This window comes from Ascaphus truei, chromosome 5 (assembly GCF_040206685.1).
Source record: "Ascaphus truei isolate aAscTru1 chromosome 5, aAscTru1.hap1, whole genome shotgun sequence".
Classification (NCBI taxonomy): Eukaryota; Metazoa; Chordata; class Amphibia; order Anura; family Ascaphidae; genus Ascaphus; species Ascaphus truei.
Window position 1 is genome coordinate 243,187,226 of NC_134487.1, and position 17,505 is coordinate 243,204,730.

Consider the following 17,505-nt stretch of genomic DNA (forward strand, 5'->3'; position numbering starts at 1 on the left):
CAGTATACAGTATATCAGGCTTGCACAACTCGTAAAGTGAGAAGGGCCGAAATGCTCCAAGGAAAACAGATTTGGACCGCACGAGTAAAACAGCATTTATTATTCAAAATTATACATTTCTTTTTTTAAAAGCTTGTCACGGAAGCACTTTTAACACCTGTTATACCTTCTTGGATCAATCCACCAGGCAGGACAACATTGTTGAGTAAAATGGGGTTTATTTGGTGAGACCGCAGACATACAAAAAAATGCACAAAACATAATTTCCCCCATCACCCTTCATCATCTCCCCCATCACCCTTCATCATCTCCCCATCATCCTTCATCATCTCCCCCAGCACCCTTCATCATCTCCCCCATCATCCTTCATCATCTCCCCCAGCACCCTTCATCTCCCCCAGCTCCCTTCATCTCCCCCAGCTCCCTTCATCTCCCCCAGCTCCCTTCATCTCCCCCAGCACCCTTCATCTCCCCCAGCACCCTTCATGTCCCCCAGCACCCTTCATGTCCCCCAGCACCATTCATGTCCCCCACACCCTTCATCTCTCCCAGCACCCTTCATCTCCCTCAGGACCCTTCATCTCCCTTCAGCTCCCCCAGCTCCCTTCATCTCCCCCAGCACCCTCCATGTCCCCCAGCACCATTCATGTCCCCCTGCACCATTCATGTCCCCCAGCACCATTCATGTCCCCCAGCATCATTCATGTCCCCCAGCACCCTTCATGTCCCCCAGCACCCTTCATGTCCCCCAGCACCCTTCATCTCCCTTCATCTCCCCCAGCTCCATTCATGTCCCCCAGCACCCTTCATGTCCCCCAGCACCCTTCATCTCCCTTCATCTCCCCCAGCTCCATTCATGTCCCCCAGCACCATTCATTCATGTCCCCCAGCACCCTTCATCTCCCCCAGCACCCTTCATCTCCCCAGCACCCTTAATCGCCCTTCATCTCCCCCAGCTCCCTTCATCTCCCCCAGCACCATTCATGTCCCCCAGCACCATTCATGTCCCCCTGCACCCTTCATGTCCCCCAGCACCCTTCATGTCCCCAGCACCCTTCATGTCCCCCAGCACCCTTCATGTCCCCCTGCACCCTTCAACTCCCCCAGCTCCCTTCAACTCCCCCAGCACCATTCATGTCCCCCAGCACCCTTCATATCCCCCAGCACCCTTCATGTCCCCCAGCTCCCTTCATATCCCCCAGCTTCCTTCATGTCCCCCAGCTTCCTTCATGTCCCCAGCTCACTTCATGTCCCCCAGCTCCCTTCATCTCCCCCAGCAGCCTTCATCTACCCCAGCACCCTTCAACTCCCCCAGCACCCTTCGTCATCTCCTCCAGTCCCTTTCACTCTCCCTCATCACCCCCTCCCCCTCCATGCCTACCTGATTGTGGTGGCGGCGGCGGCGAAAGAAGCGGTGGCGGCGGCGGCGAAAGAAGCGGTGGCGGGGGAAGAAGCAACGGCGGGGGAAGATGCGGCGGCGGGCCTCAGCCTTGAGGATGGGGGGAGGGAAGCGCATCAGTGCCTTAGTGCTGGAGCGGGCTTGGGGGGGGAAAGCACATTAGCGTGTCAGGAGCGGCTCGGGGGGGAGCGGGAGAGCGTCAGCACGTCAGCCCTGTAGTGGAGCACCTCAAGGCAGGGGAGCGCGTTAGCGCGTCATACTGGAGGGGGGGGGCGGGAGCGTGTCAGCGTCAGCCCTATACTGGAGCGGGCTCGGGGGCGGGGGGAGAGCACGTCACACCGCTGGAACGCACTCCTTCCCTGCCAAGGAAGGGAAGGGGGGGTTGAGGGAGCCATCGCGGGCCGCACAGTGAGTCCCGGCCGCGGGCCATATGTTGTGCAGGCCTGCAGTATATCAACTATGTTTGTCCTCTAAAAGGTTTTGCAAACTGCTATGAACACATAATCCCAGCAATTTCTAACCCCAGAACCCACCCATCTATCTATATATGTCTCAAACCGTTGTATGTGTGTTTGCCTGTCTGTATGTGCGTTCCCTGTGTCTAGGGGCAATCGCATTGGACCTTTGGCCCGTCACTCCGCCTCAGGCCAATCCGCCTCAGGCCAATGAGATTGCTCCCTTGGCCCGCCCGCCCCCGCACACCTCTCATTGGCCTGAGGCGGAGTGACGGGCCAAAGGGGGCGCGCTCGAGCGCACACACACACACACTCTCTCTGCGCACCGACTCCCGGACGGAGGGGAAGCGCGGCGCGGCCCTCCTGCCACAGCCGCCAACTTCAGGCTCCTCCCCCCTCGCTCTCAACCGGCTCCCGGACGGAGGGGAAGCGGGGCACGGCCCTCCTAACCCAGCCGCCAACGCTCCCTTACCTCCCCGGCGCTCCCTTACCTCCCTGGCCACTGGGGGGCCAAGCAGCCTCCTCGGATCTGTGCCAGTCCCACTCTCCACCACCTCTCACTCCCATCATGTGTGTGTGTGGAGAGGGACATTTTACTCCTGCCAACAATTTGTGCCTCACTTTCACCCCTACCCCTGCCCTTCACCCCCCCTACCCCTGCCCTTCACCCCCCCGCCTACCCCTGCCCTTCACCCCCCTACCCCTGCCCTTCACCCCTCCCTGCCCTTCATCCCCCCTTCCTCTGCCCTTCACCCCCCCTCCCTACCCCTGCCCGTCACCCCTCCCACCCCTGCCCTTTACCCCCCCTACCCCTACCCTTCACCACCCCCCTACCCCTGCCCTTCACCCCCCCTACCCCTGCCCTTCACCCCCTCACCCTTCACCCCCCCACCCCTGCCCTTCACCCCCCAACCCTGCCCTTCACGCCCCCCACACCCTTCACCCCCCCCACCCCTGCCCTTCACCCCCCCACCCTTCACCCCCCCACCCCTGCCCTTCACCCCCCCGCCCTTCACTCCCCCTACCCCTGCCCTTCACCCCCCCTACCCCTGCCCTTCACCCCCCTACCCCTGCCCTTCATCCCCCTACCCCTGCCCTTCACCCCCTACCCCTGCCCTTCACCCCCCTACCCCTACCCTTCATCTACCCCCCTACCCCTGCCCTTCACCCCTCTACCCCTGCCCTTCAACCCCCTCTACCCCTGCCCTTCACCTACCCCTGCCCTTCACCCCCCTACCCCTGCCCTTCACCCCCCCTACCCCTGCCCTTCACCCCCCTACCCCTACCCTTCACCACCCCTACCCTTCACCCCCCCTACCCCTGCCCTTCACCTACCCCCCTACCCCTGCCCTTCACCTCCCCTACCCCTGCCCTTCATCCCCCCTACCCCTGCCCTTCACCCCCCCTACCCCTGCCTTTCACCCCCCTACCCTTGCACTTCACCCCCCCTACCCTTGCCCTTCACCCCCCTACCCCTGCCCTTCACCCCCTACCCCTGCCCTTCACCCCCACCCCCTGCCCTTCACCCCTTCACCCCCCCTGCCCTTCACCCACCCCCTTCCCTTCACCCCCACCCCCTTCCCTTCACCCCCTTCCCTTCACCTCCCCTACCCCTGCCCTTCACCCCCCACACCCCTGCCCTTCACCCCCCTACCCCGGCCCTTCTCCCCCTCCTACCCCTGCCCTTCACCCCCCCCCTACCCCTGCCCTTCACCCCCCCACCCCTGCCCTTCACCCCCCCCTATCCCTGCCCTTCACCCTACCCCTGCCCTTCACCCCCCCTACCCCTGCCCTTCACCCCACACACCCTGCCCCTGCCCTTCACCCTACCCCTGCCCTTCACCCCACACACCCTGCCCCTGCCCTTCACCCTACCCCTGCCCTTCACCCCCCTACCCCTGCCCTTCACCCTACCCCTGCCCTTCACCCCCCCTACCCCTGCCCTTCACCACCCCTACCCCTGCCCTTCACCCACCACCCCCTTCCCTTCACCCCCCCTACCCCCTACCCTACAACCCCCCTACCCCTGCCCTTCACCCCCCTACCCCTGCCCTTCACCCCCCCATACCCCTGCCCTTCACCCACCCTACCCCTGCCCTTCACCCCCCTACCCCTGCCCTTCACCCCCCCCACCCCTGCCCTTCACCCTACCCCTGCCCTTCACCCCCCCTACCCCTGCCCTTCACCCCCCCTACCCCTGCCCTTCACCCCCCAACCCCTGCCCTTCACCCACCCCCTTCCCTTCACCCCCACCCCCTTCCCTTCACCCCCTTCCCTTCACCTCCCCTACCCCTGCCCTTCACCCCCCACACCCCTGCCCTTCACCCCCCTACCCCGGCCCTTCTCCCCCTCCTACCCCTGCCCTTCACCCCCCCCCTACCCCTGCCCTTCACCCCCCCACCCCTGCCCTTCACCCCCCCTATCCCTGCCCTTCACCCTACCCCTGCCCTTCACCCCCCCTACCCCTGCCCTTCACCCCACATACCCTGCCCCTGCCCTTCACCCTACCCCTGCCCTTCACCCCCCTACCCCTGCCCTTCACCCTACCCCTGCCCTTCACCCCCCCTACCCCTGCCCTTCACCACCCCTACCCCTGCCCTTCACCCACCACCCCCTTCCCTTCACCCCCCCTACCCCCTACCCTACAACCCCCCTACCCCTGCCCTTCACCCCCCTACCCCTGCCCTTCACCCCCCCATACCCCTGCCCTTCACCCACCCTACCCCTGCCCTTCACCCCCCCTGCCCTTCACCCCCCTACCCCTGCCCTTCACCCCCCCCACCCCTGCCCTTCACCCTACCCCTGCCCTTCACCCCCCCTACCCCTTCCCTTCACCCCCCTACCCCTGCCCTTCACCCCCCAACCCCTGCCCTTCACCCCCCACCCCTGCCCTTCGCCCCCACCCCTGCCCTTCGCCCCCTGCCCTTTGCCCCCTGCCCTTCGCCCCCCATCCCCTGCCCTTCGCCCCCCACCCCCTGCCCTTCACCCCCCACCCGCTGCCCTTCGCCCCCCCTCCCCCTGCCCTTGGCCCCCCCTCCACCTGCCCTTCGCCCCCCTCCCCCTGCCCTTCACCCCCCCCTTCCCCCTGCCCTTTGCCCCCCCCTTCCCCCTGCCCTTCGCCCCCCCCTCCCCCTGCCCTTCGCCCCCCCTCCCCCTGCCCTTCGCGCCCCCCTCCCCCTGCCCTTCGCCCCCCCCTCCTCCTGCCCTTCACGCCCCCCCTCCTCCTGCCCTTCGCCCCCCCCTCCCCCTGCCCTTTGCCCCCCCCTCCCTCTGCCCTTCGCCCCCCCTCCCCCTGCCCTTTGCCCCCCCCTCCCTCTGCCCTTCACCCCCCCTACCCCTGCCCTTCACCTACCCCCCTACCCCTGCCCTTCACCTCCCCTACCCCTGCCCTTCATCCCCCCTACCCCTGCCCTTCACCCCCCCTACCCCTGCCTTTCACCCCCCTACCCTTGCACTTCACCCCCCCTACCCTTGCCCTTCACCCCCCTACCCCTGCCCTTCACCCCCTACCCCTGCCCTTCACCCCCACCCCCTGCCCTTCACCCCTTCACCCCCCCTGCCCTTCACCCACCCCCTTCCCTTCACCCCCACCCCCTTCCCTTCACCCCCTTCCCTTCACCTCCCCTACCCCTGCCCTTCACCCCCCACACCCCTGCCCTTCACCCCCCTACCCCGGCCCTTCTCCCCCTCCTACCCCTGCCCTTCACCCCCCCCCTACCCCTGCCCTTCACCCCCCCACCCCTGCCCTTCACCCCCCCCTATCCCTGCCCTTCACCCTACCCCTGCCCTTCACCCCCCCTACCCCTGCCCTTCACCCCACACACCCTGCCCCTGCCCTTCACCCTTCCCCTGCCCTTCACCCCACACACCCTGCCCCTGCCCTTCACCCTACCCCTGCCCTTCACCCCCCTACCCCTGCCCTTCACCCTACCCCTGCCCTTCACCCCCCCTACCCCTGCCCTTCACCACCCCTACCCCTGCCCTTCACCCACCACCCCCTTCCCTTCACCCCCCCTACCCCCTACCCTACAACCCCCCTACCCCTGCCCTTCACCCCCCTACCCCTGCCCTTCACCCCCCCATACCCCTGCCCTTCACCCACCCTACCCCTGCCCTTCACCCCCCTACCCCTGCCCTTCACCCCCCCCACCCCTGCCCTTCACCCTACCCCTGCCCTTCACCCCCCCTACCCCTGCCCTTCACCCCCCCTACCCCTGCCCTTCACCCCCCAACCCCTGCCCTTCACCCCCCACCCCTGCCCTTCACCCCCACCCCTGCCCTTCGCCCCCTGCCCTTTGCCCCCTGCCCTTCGCCCCCATCCCCTGCCCTTCGCCCCCCACCCCCTGCCCTTCACCCCCCACCCGCTGCCCTTCGCCCCCCCTCCCCCTGCCCTTGGCCCCCCCTCCACCTGCCCTTCGCCCCCCTCCCCCTGCCCTTCACCCCCCCCCTTCCCCCTGCCCTTTGCCCCCCCCCTTCCCCCTGCCCTTCGCCCCCCCCTCCCCCTGCCCTTCGCCCCCCCTCCCCCTGCCCTTCGCGCCCCCCTCCCCCTGCCCTTCGCCCCCCCCTCCTCCTGCCCTTCACGGCCCCCCTCCTCCTGCCCTTCGCCCCCCCCTCCCCCTGCCCTTTGCCCCCCCTCCCTCTGCCCTTCGCCCCCCCTCCCCCTGCCCTTCACCCCCCCCTCCCCCTGCCCTTCGCCCCCCCTCCCCCTGCCCTTCGCGACCCCCTCCCCCTGCCCTTCGCCCCCCCTCCTCCTGCCCTTCATGCCCCCCCTCCTCCTGCCCTTTGTCCCCCCCTCCCCCTGCCCTTTGCCCCCCCCTCCCCCTGCCCTTTGCCCCCCCTCCCTCTGCCCTTCGCCCCCCCTCCCCCTGCCCTTCGCCCCCCACCCCTCCCCGACCTTCACCCCCCACCCCCTCCCTGCCCTTCACCCCCCTTCCCACCCCGCCCTTCACGCACCCCCCCCGCCCTTCACGCATCCCCCCTTCCCACCCCGCCCTTCACGCACCCCACCCCTGCAATCCCGGGCAACGCCGGGTATATCAGCTAGTCATATATATATATATATGTGTGTGTGTGTGTGTCAGTAGGAGTGCTAGTGAGCATTGCCAAATGTATACAACAAAAGACAAAAATTCCCAATGCTACATCCAAATGTTAAAAATGCATAGTAAATGTACGGCCCCAGTGCCTGCGCTACATGCGCGCCTGCGAAGCTGGCGGCGCGTGCAGCCGAGTTCCCCGGTCTGCAGTGAGCTGCAGAAGGAAAGACAGGGGGGTGTGATGGGGGTGCGGCCATGATATCACCAGGCAGGTTCACCCTCATTGGCTGAAATGCCGGGGGCGAGGCCTAACGCTCCGTCGCTACTTCTACTCACAATTTTAATGTGAGTCTGAAAAACGCACCGCACAGCGTGGTGGGCCCCCCTCGCAGCGGGCCCGACCCCTTGGAGGGGCGGATCTTGTCCCCGCAGTGCCCGCCATAGCGAGCCCTGCAGTAGCCCAGTAAGCAGTGGGGACCAAGCCTTAGTATTCTCATGAGTAAGTGTCACTTAGTTAAACCCTTTGGCCAAAGCGTTATAAGCCTGCAGCCACTTCATGGCACGGCCAGTACGCAGGTCCTAACACTACCTGTGAAAATTCTCCTTTACCTCTGCAGTGGAGGGAGAATGGCCTCAGTGGACCGGTCCTGCACAGGAACTGTACAGTACATGGAAAAACCTGCTACTTAAAAAGCAACCTGCTATGAATCTACATGATTCCTCGAACAATGCGGCTACTGGAAATTTCAACCACATGTAGTGAATACACACTCACATGTAAAGTAATTTCTTAAATGGCTAAAGGGTTCAAAAGTTTAGCACTATTTAAAAGGTGCAATCTCATTTAGAAATATATATATTGCAGTTGGAAGAAACGTAAAGTACTTTGCCACATACAGTAACAACCACTACATGCTTTTTTAAGGTTTGTATATCATTGTAGGGTCGATGGTCTAACTAGAAAAAGCACAGAAATGAAATTATAGGTATCATGCAATAAGAAATATTGACTGCTTTTATTTATGGCCAATTAAGGAAAGAGTGCAGCAGCCGTATCAAAGTTAGACTAATCAGAACTGAACTATAGGTATGGTGACCAGATTTTCAAATGTAGAAACCGGGATACATTAAAAAATGATTTAGTGCCTATTTTCCCAGTTTTAAGTGTTTTAAGCGAGTCTAAACAGGGAAAAACGAAAAAAAAAAACTCAGTTTGCGCAGGTCTGCAGAAAAACGCAACTTGGTCAAGAATAGCAGGTATCTTATAATCACTAAAACGGTGTTGCTTTCAAATTAGTCTAACAGATGGCATTTTTAGAGCAGTTCCATACTTAAGCATTAATGTATTGCTGGCTCATGTAAACCTGGCCAGGTTGAGATTTCCTAAAATCTGACAGCTTTACACTCATATATGCAGCAACCACTTACCTTAACCTTTCACTTAGCCTGAACCACCTGGCCCTGCGCCTAGTTGGCACGTTCTTAACACTGGAGATGATTTCCTGTCCTCTCAGCAGACAGGATAGGATAAAATCCATCATTACATTGATGTTAGATAAGATAACTGCTTCCATCCTTCAACAGTAATAGTTGCAATGCCAGATAATGGCTACACACAGGTTTAGGGAGCCCTAAAACAACTACATTATTTCTCTAAGAATTGTTAGATTATTGTGAACATAGCAATAGTGCATTTTTGACAACTCATCTGTAATGCAAAATTACATATACATACAAAATAATAAATGTATTATGTCATATTCTTAAAACTGTTGTTGATACAGATTCACACACTGCATCAAGGGATTCTGGAAAATGACATGCAAATGAGCACACAGTGCCACCTTATGTCTTAAATCCATTATTACATGGAACCCTTAAGCAAATGCTCGCTATTTTAAACACAGCTTTAAAACATAGCCTAGGATGAGTTGCAAAGCCAGTGAACCCACTCACAGACAGACTGTTTCGACCTTGTGGGTCTCATTAGTGCGAGGTTGGTTGTACTGGCTTTGCAATTTAAGACTTGGGTAGGTCCTCACCCCACATTATTTAGGTTATGGTGGGTGAAAAGGTGACTAAAAACCCTCCACCGTATAGCATATAAAAATATTACTTGTGAGCACATTCACGTCATATATATATATACTGTTTGTGCGTGTGTGTGTGTGTATATATATATATATATATATATATATAGAGTGTTCGACAAACCTATACATTTGCTCGCCCCGGGCGAGTGGATTTAACCCCCGGGTCGAGTAAATATTGGCCCAAGCAGCACACGTTTGGTACTAGGTGGCGAGTAGATTTTTTTGTGTGGCGAGTAGATTTTTTGGTGATTTGTCAACCACTGTATATATATATATATATATATATATATATATATATATATATATATATATATATATATATATATATATATATATAAAAAATATTTTATATATATATATATATATATATATATATATATATATATATATATAAAATATTTTCTTTACTGAAACTACCCAATTGCAAAGAACCTGTGTTGCAGACCCTTTAGAAGAAACATACATTATGTCAACCTGTGGAAATGAAATCACAACGTGTACAGTCTAGCGTAGATTTAACAGGCAAATTACATTTTGTTGGTTATAAATTAGGTGATATGTATTTTTTTAATTTTTTGGCTAGGATACGGAGGATCTGGCAGTGGTTAATGCATTTAAGCTGAATGTATAAGTTACCAAATGTTTCAGAAGAAGGGCTTCCCAGATGGGACTTGCAACAATGCATAGAGAGAGGCATTGAACCACCACAGACATTTGGTGCTTAGAATAATAAAAGACTATAAAATTAGATTAGTTGAGTCTAATTTGGTATTGGTATATATTCCCCAGACACCCTTGCAGCTCTTGAGCAGATAAAGCCTTGAAATTTACTACTGTGTCAGGACAGAGGACTGCAACTTCCAGTAAAAGGAAAAAAAGGGATTCTGGGAGGTCGCCGAGGGCAGGAAAGTGACCTCACATGATTTACGGGCCTTTAGCTTAATGAAATTGTTTCAGTGACATGACGGTAAAAGCTTGTAATGGATTGGATGCCCTAATGTAATGAAATTACTCCCTTCTGCCTTTAAAAAAAATGTGCAATTAATATTTACTGAGACCTGCCATGCTTCACTTGCTATACAGTGCAGCTCTCTCAGACACTCAGTATGAACAGAGAGAGCAGCAGTTTACAAGCAAGCCTCCTCCTGGGTGACGAGCATAGACTGCAAAGGGGGTGGAGGGACACCTTAGTGACAAGAAAGCCTGGACCCTGGTTCTCTAAGGCAGCTCTGTTACCCAGCCATCCTTTTGACTTTTCCTTCCTTTCTACAGGCAACTGGACAACAACCAGATAAGCTGCATTGAGGATGGAGTCTTTCGAGCCCTGCGGGACTTGGAAATTCTGTGAGTTGACTTTGTTATTTCTTTTTCTTGTCTGTGAATGTATGTGTTCACATCCTTTCATGCTGCAGTGCTAGAAAAAAAAAAAAAAAACCTTTCTCCTTATGTCCCTTTTGGTTCTTGTACCCTGCTGAAAGTGTTACAACCAGTGAAGTTAAATTGCTCACCTCCCACAGAGTGGGGCTACTGCTAATTAAACCACAACAGAGTACTTCTCTACTGATGAGCCTTTACAATGGCATATTTGTGGCTGTGCGAAACAGATGGATTTCAACAGCAGATGAAGCGCATGCAACCTATAGGCAGACCCATGTTCAGGAGGCACAGCATTGAGTTAACAGGTTCAGCTTTCCTTTGATTTTCCATACAGAGGGTAATAGAATTGGCCCTAGCATTTCATATTACACCTGGGGAAATGAGAACTGTGTCTATTTGTGTGTGAACATTATACGTGTGTTCCTGGCAGAAAAATATATGTGTGTATATAAGAGTATGTCATATATATGTGTGAATTCAGGCATCATATCATTTTCACACTACCAGCAGCTTTTTTTTGCCATTTATGTGTTTTATTTATATATATATATATAATGAGTAATAATATATGAAGAGCAATATTATATATATATATATATTTTTTAAACTCAGATTTGATTGGAGAATGGTATGGAATATATCCTTTAAATATAAATGACAAAATGATAATTTGCAAGGTAAAATGTAGCAATTTCTCTCATTGTCTTTACTAAATAACTTATTTTTCTAATTTAATTTTTGATGACATAGGATGTGGTTGAAAACTAAAATAAGTATTATTAAGTGTTGAATGTACCTATTTATTTAACCCTAAAATGTAGTTTAATTGTGATTAGCTATACACTGGTTCTACTCCATATGGTCATGGCAAAGGAGAGCATTTTCAGTTTTGTTTACATTTTGTGTGGGTATAGTGAGCATGTGTAAGAGCAGAATAGCTTTTAAACTGAGTGTAGTAACATTGTGCTGGCAAGGCCTCTCGTGGACACGTGAAAAAGGTTATATAGGGGGCATGGTGCCATGCAAGTGGCACAGTGATATAGTGGAATCACTGTATTGCCAAAAGCAATCAAAGAAAACATTGCAATGGAATGTGAATTAGCTGTTTAACACAGAACACTTAAGCAGAGATTTCAATTTATTTAATATCCTTTGACACATTTCGGGAAGGAAATCTTTTTTTCTTAGAGGACTTGTAATGATGCCCATTATCTATTTGTTTTGTACAACACATAATACAGTACTTACATTCATTGGCATGACATTCTAATGGCACTTTACTGCTGTGAATACGTATTTGAAGATTAAGTAATGAATAGCTTGAGAACGACATAACTATTCCAAGATACTTTTTTTGCTGCTTCCACTATATTCGTTTAGGATGGGGTACAGGAAAATCAACAAGGCTGCATTCATTTTTTTTTTTTTTGCAGAGCAATGCATTCCAGGCCCATCTAGCACTGGGAGGGTTATATGGGTGCACCGTTCTTCTGTCAGCGCTGTGGGGTTACTTTATAATCAGCCTCCTGTGTTCATCTTGCATCAAACTACAAGTGATAGATACTGGTGTTTTACTCAATATTACCTGAATGTGTTGATACCTTTTGAAAAAAAATAAATAAATAATAATAATAGAAAAAACACGCATAATAATAATAGAAAAACACGCAGTATCCTTTTATGGTACTGAAGTATGTACGTTGCATCAGTACAGTATATGTTATTAGAAAAGATGCAACTGGTAAATTAAAATGCACATGGTCACTAGAAAGCATCAGTATAACCTTCATGTTAATACAATTCAAAAAACAAACTGCAGACCTTGCTGTGACAGATCAGGCTGTTTTCCGATTAAAAAGAAACACACAAATGAAAATGAATGTTTAATACATCTTTGCAGAGCAATCAATACCAATTCTTAGAGATGTAAAAAAAAAAAAAAAGCACATAGTCAATACAGGTGCATCTCTGGTGTAGGCATGTGGTAATAAACACATTGATCTGTAAAGTTATATTAAATAGTACATGGAACACTTATTTCAATTATCTACGTTGCTCAAAATGTTGCAAGTTTTAGAAGGAAGGTTCATGTTGTAAAGGACAGCAACGTTTTAAGGTTCCTGAATTATAACGCACGGGGGCCCATCCCTATTCAGTGTACTGTGAATATATCTTACTTGTGATGGAGAACCTTTAAGTCCCATTCATTTAAACTCCAGCACAGGGGAAAAACTCATGGCATATTGGATAGGGGCCAGAAATTCTCTAAAAGTTAGCCCGCATGCAACACGTGTGTCTAAGCACTATGCCACAGCATTTAGTTTGTTACCGCGCATTCATGTAATGTGATTAAATATTGTACTTCTGACTTAATTTTTCAAATACATATGTCACTTAATGGTGGTTCATTTCCATATACCTATCTTTGTGCATAATTCTGTCATGAACGAACATCATATTTACAGGCATACCTCGGTTTAAGGACACTCACTTTAAGTACACTCGCGATTAAGGACATATCGCCCAATAGGCAAACGGCAGCTCACACATGCGCCTGTCAGCACATCCTGAACAGCAATACCAGCTCCCTGTACCAAAGTTGTGCGCAAGCGGGGAGACTATAGAGCCTGTTACAAATGCGTTATTTGCATCAGTTATGCACGTATATGACGATTGCAGTACAGTACATGCATCGATAAGGGGAAAAAAGGTAGTGCTTCACTTTAAGTACATTTTCGCTTTACATACGTGTTCCGGTCCCATTGCGTACCTTAATGCGGGGTATGCCTGTACAGAGGTTTAGAAGTGGTACTTACACTATGGCCATAGCCTTTCCTTATGAGTTTTAGCATACTCAGGCCTTTAAACATCCTGCCACCTGACTTTATGTCCTTTGTGATAGGGATCCAGGCTTATACCTAGCTCGACTTCACCAGAATTTCCACAAGTTAAGCAAATAGGATTATAATACACATCCCTGGGTTCACTTAGATGTCAACCAGGGTCAGTTGCCAGGAATGGCTTAATGATCATGATACAGTAACTCCGCTTGCCTTTGGCGTTGGTCAAAATACAGATGGTCCTCTTAAAATATCAGTTTGTATTTTAATTGGATTTTCTAATTTATGAATGGAAATCTGTTCATAGAATTTACTTGATTCCAGCAAATCCCCCAAGTCTAAATCTGGCTAATTTTATATATACAGGATAATCCAATGGGCAGTATGCAATAATTTGCCATTTTCTTTGCCATTCATTTGCCAACAATATTTTTTCTGAATGTTTTCCATATTTATGGTCTAACAAGCAGGACCTAATTGCCAAGAACTGTCAAATTGTATGTGTCCAAAAAATACACCTGCCCACTATTGCTTCAAATAATTAAAGGAACTAAAAGGGAGATTCAGTATGCGCTGATGCTGGGTATCGTGTTAACTTCCATTCAAGTCAATGGCTGTAAAAGTATTTTACAATACAGCACATCAGTGCTTAGTGACTTCCAGCCTATATGTCAAATATATAGGAACTACTTGCAAACTATTAATCAGTTAACTGTTTTAATTGAGAACAAAATCCAGCAAAGAGTAGGTGTGTTCACCCTGTCACAGCTATAGAGTAGATGTTCAGTCACTACTTTTAGATATGCCATATATATATATTTGTATACATACACACACAATTTACTGTGTTGCTTAGGAATGTTTGAAACAATATAGTTACTCTTGGACATGGATTTAACAGTCTCCCTGTAGCCATGATTCTCTATCGATCATGTTACTGGTATTTTTTATATTTTTTGTACAAGTGATGTGCCGAAGAGTTTCATAAGTAATCCAACATGTAAGCAGGTTGGGTTCTTTCCTTTCATTACATCTTGAACTGTAGGATACTCCAATGGCTTCAAAGAATCTTGAACAGTGCATGTGTAAAGTTATGACCCAAGTTCAAATGGAAATGGACCAACTACCCTTATAAAGTGCCTATGAAGTTTTGTTGTTTCACTCATACAAGCATGAATCAAATATAACAAACTGAAAAGTTCACATTTTGCCAGTAGCCTTGTATCCCACAAGAAACCACTTTTAATTTTTACTATTGTAAGTAAAAAAGGGTGTGGTCAGTTACTTTAAAAACTAGCCACGTACACGAAGACTTCACAAAGACAGTGATGTCATTGCCAACATGGATGCTGCATTGCGACATTTTTTGTCACAAAAGACACCTTCGGGTTATGTTTGATATATTGTTTCCATAAAAATGTATTCTTTGTTACTAGAACACAGAGATGATTACAAATATGTTCATGAGCCGACACTTGAGATAAAATCACATTTATTAAAGTTTGAAATAGAGATAACCCACATGTTAAACCTTGCCAAAGGTTCCTAATAATTGTATGTTCCAAATTTGTATTAGGTTCCCTATCTACTATTTAAACTTCAACATGCAGTATGTGGATTATTTCAATGTACCATTTTAAGCACAAGTAATAGCTAATATTGATACCCTATTTTGTAACTCGAATTATTATGCTAAGAAAATATATTGGAAACCTATTAATTATAAAATGATTGTACCATGACTATCATAATTGAATTTCTTACAACATATTTGAAATGGAAAAATACTCTTGTATACTAGTATGAATTTTACAATACATGAAGAACATACTTTTCCCCACCTTATGGACCTTTTGGTGCACTTTACACTGTCCTGAACTTAATATATATACAAAAATGGCTATTGATTATTAGAAACATACATTTGACAAAAATACACTTTTCTATAGGAAGACTGTTGCAGTCATCTGCTTTATTAAAATATGTTCTGCACGATTAAGAGTTAGTAATGTTGATCTTTTAATTCAAAGTCACCTACATATTAGCCTGTCTGTCTTAGGCAAATTTGGGATACAGTGAAAAATGTGGCATCTACCCATACTCTTTTATACAAGTCCAAGAACTGGTATCTCAAGACCAAAATCAGTGTCGCGAGATAGCTCAGTTGATGTATATTGTACCATAGCGAGTTATGGACCACCAATTGATTTAATGTTATATAAATCGCTAAAAAGCTAGATAACTTACTGAACTTGGATTTCAGGTGTTATTTTCTTCGGGGGCCAAATTAAACTAAACCATAAAAATGACATAATGGATGAACAAAATAATCCATGCAATCTTTCCCTTGCAATAAACTATAGAAAAGTATAGCTGTATGCCATCAGAAATAACTCTATCCAATAATTAGGAGGTATCAATTTGATGTTTTCATTCATTTTTCATGAAACAAAATCGTTGTGGTTCAGGCTGTCATGGGAATTTTACCCTGTACTATGTTACTTTGTTCTTAATTAAGTAACGATAGTTTTTTAGTTTTTAACATGGTACTATAAACAAACATCCAGGAAACGTTGAATTATTGATGGAAATTTCCCTTATTGCTTTTTCCATCTGATTTTTAGACAATATAGTCATTATTGGGCTGTAAATAAAAGGGTAATTGCACATGTCTATATATTCATAAGGCACCTTTGTTTTGTTCAGTTTAGCCCATTATATATTTTCACAAATTAATCCTTAGTAGGGAAATGCACTGGAGGCTTCACAGCTCCAATTTCCAAGAGCCTTAATATGTAATATAGGGCTCTTTTTAGTCTACAAAATATTCAGATATACCTACCATCGTATAATGCTCATGGTAGAAGATACAATGGATGTTCTATTGGCAAATTACATGAATGATTACAACTGTTCTTGATTATTTTTAGTCACGTCTTCTTCCTGCCTGGTAGAGCCCCAAGAAAAAGAGGCACATACAGATGTAGCAAACGTTATTGCTCCCGCTGGCCATTGCAGTGGGACACATAACGCTCCAGTGGGAGCAGACATCATTGTGCTTGAGTTAGACGCATGTGAAAAAGGGGTGGGGCTAACACATTATTGCACCCACCAGCAAGTGCAATAACACCATCTACATTGGTACCTACATGAAAATGAATGCACAACTGGAATTGATTTATTTGAGTTGCCAATAAAAAGGTTATATTTGTAAATATATAAGCACCAAAAATAATAATACAAAAGCAATCCATAATGTGTTGCTCTCTCGTCCCGGTACTGAAGAGGTAAATAATTAATATATTCCTATAATGTTATATTATCTTTATAACCTTGCTAAAAGATTAGACCCAAAACATTGATAGTGGGAAACCCGTTGTTCAATTACACTTTTGTAAGATATAACATCTAGTATTGGGAATATTTTTGATTTCAGCCTAATTAATAGGATAGCTCCATGACACAGAACCATATAACAACCATGTAGATTACTTCTGCGAACAGGAATCCAAACAAGGGACTTACGTGTATGTTGGTCAAATAGCTGGTAACAATTTCCAAATAATTAAATTTCCTATGCAAACAATACAGCAACTAGAATTGTATAGTATATGTGTGTTTTTCAGTTGAGTGGTCCATTATTACAGCTGAGATTAAGCATATGTAAACTTCTCAGCATCTAAGTAGCTAAAAAATTGCATGACGCTGCTCACTCTGGTAGTCCAAATGAAAAAAGGGACTTAAACATTGGAAGTATTTCTTTGTTATCTCATAGCTCCAAACCATAGCAGGTTATATCTATCGACTGTGCATCTACAGTATAATGCCAATGACCATATATTATATATAATACATTGATATTTTAGTCCATGCGGACACCACCTTCTTTCTGTAGCCCTGTCTGAGAGTATGTAAAATCTGTCCTTTCAGTGTCTGTCATTTGTGGTTATCACTAGGAAGAAAAACTTAGATATTGACTCCGGCCAAAGCATTTGTTCCTTAATTGGGATTGGTTCCAGTTCGGTTTCCCTAAGTATCTAATTATGCTCTGTCAATTTAATTTTTCAATACCACACACCATTCACAATGTCATATTTGTATCATGGCAAAATTGTTGCAATTCTGGGGGGTGGGAGGGGACCTGCACTATACTATACATGAAAGAAAATTCACATTGAAATCAATAGAACATTTTTTTCTCTATGTTTTGCCTTAGAATTGCATCACAGTTGCCTTCATACAGTACATCGGGGCCAATGAGTTCATATCTATACTAAACGGTGCACCAGACTACTTCATTGTTTT

The 17,505-nt window shown here is 48.9% G+C and overlaps 1 protein-coding gene across 1 annotated transcript in view; it reads left to right on the forward strand.

Moving 5' to 3' along the window:
* SLIT3 (slit guidance ligand 3) overlaps positions 1-17,505 on the forward strand; it is a 765,483-nt gene that overhangs the window by 506,452 nt on the left and 241,526 nt on the right. Inside the window, exon 6 of the mRNA XM_075601882.1 lies at positions 10,256-10,327. Coding sequence (XP_075457997.1) covers positions 10,256-10,327 — 72 coding nt within the window. The remainder of the gene's footprint in view (positions 1-10,255; positions 10,328-17,505) is intronic.